This window comes from Tupaia chinensis, unplaced genomic scaffold (assembly GCF_000334495.1).
Source record: "Tupaia chinensis unplaced genomic scaffold, TupChi_1.0 Scaffold000330_1, whole genome shotgun sequence".
NCBI classification, from domain to species: domain Eukaryota; kingdom Metazoa; phylum Chordata; class Mammalia; order Scandentia; family Tupaiidae; genus Tupaia; species Tupaia belangeri.
Window position 1 is genome coordinate 921,629 of NW_006159824.1, and position 648 is coordinate 922,276.

Consider the following 648-nt stretch of genomic DNA (forward strand, 5'->3'; position numbering starts at 1 on the left):
CGCGGCTCCCCCTCCGGCTCCTCCTCCCGGGAGCCGCCGGGGGCCCGGCCCGGCCCGCACTCAGACCGCTGCTGCAGCCGCCGCCGGGGGAGTCGGAGGTGGTGGCGGCGCCATGGGCGGCCTGGCCTCTGGGGGGGATGTGGAGCCGGGACTGCCCGTCGAGGTGCGCGGCTCCAACGGGGCCTTCTACAAGGTGAGGCGGCGCGCCGACTGGGGACACCCGTCCATAGCCCCCTCCCCCAGGCAGAGCAGAGAAGAGTGGGGCGGGATGGAGCTTGCGGAGTCAAGTCCAGACCTTTAGAACCTTAGACCCATGTTCCCACCGCTGCCCTCCCGGGGACACCGCTGGGAGTTAACCTCTTCCTCTTATTTTCCACCCTCTGTCACACCTGCCTTACCCCGGTCTCTGAGAGAAGGAGCACCAGGCATCGTGCCTGGGGCGGCGCTCCCCGCCCCCCGGGAGAGCCTCTTTCCCCGGCTTTACTAGACTTTTCCCGTTTGCTGGTGGAAGACATACCTTAGACCTTTAATCACATCTTCCCCACAGTCCAACTACATGGAGAATTCTCTTTCTTCTCCCACATGACCCCCTTGGGAAGGTCCTCTCTGTCCCATATTAGATCCTTTCATCTTTCTCAGAGATTCCTT

The 648-nt window shown here is 63.7% G+C and overlaps 1 protein-coding gene across 1 annotated transcript in view; it reads left to right on the top strand.

Annotated features, from left to right (window-relative positions):
• FXR2 (FMR1 autosomal homolog 2) overlaps window positions 1-648 on the top strand; it is a gene marked incomplete at its 5' end in the record, with an annotated part of 29,634 nt that continues 28,986 nt past the window's right edge. The window contains 1 exon segment of the mRNA XM_006151786.2: window positions 1-193. Coding sequence (XP_006151848.2) covers window positions 1-193 — 193 coding nt within the window.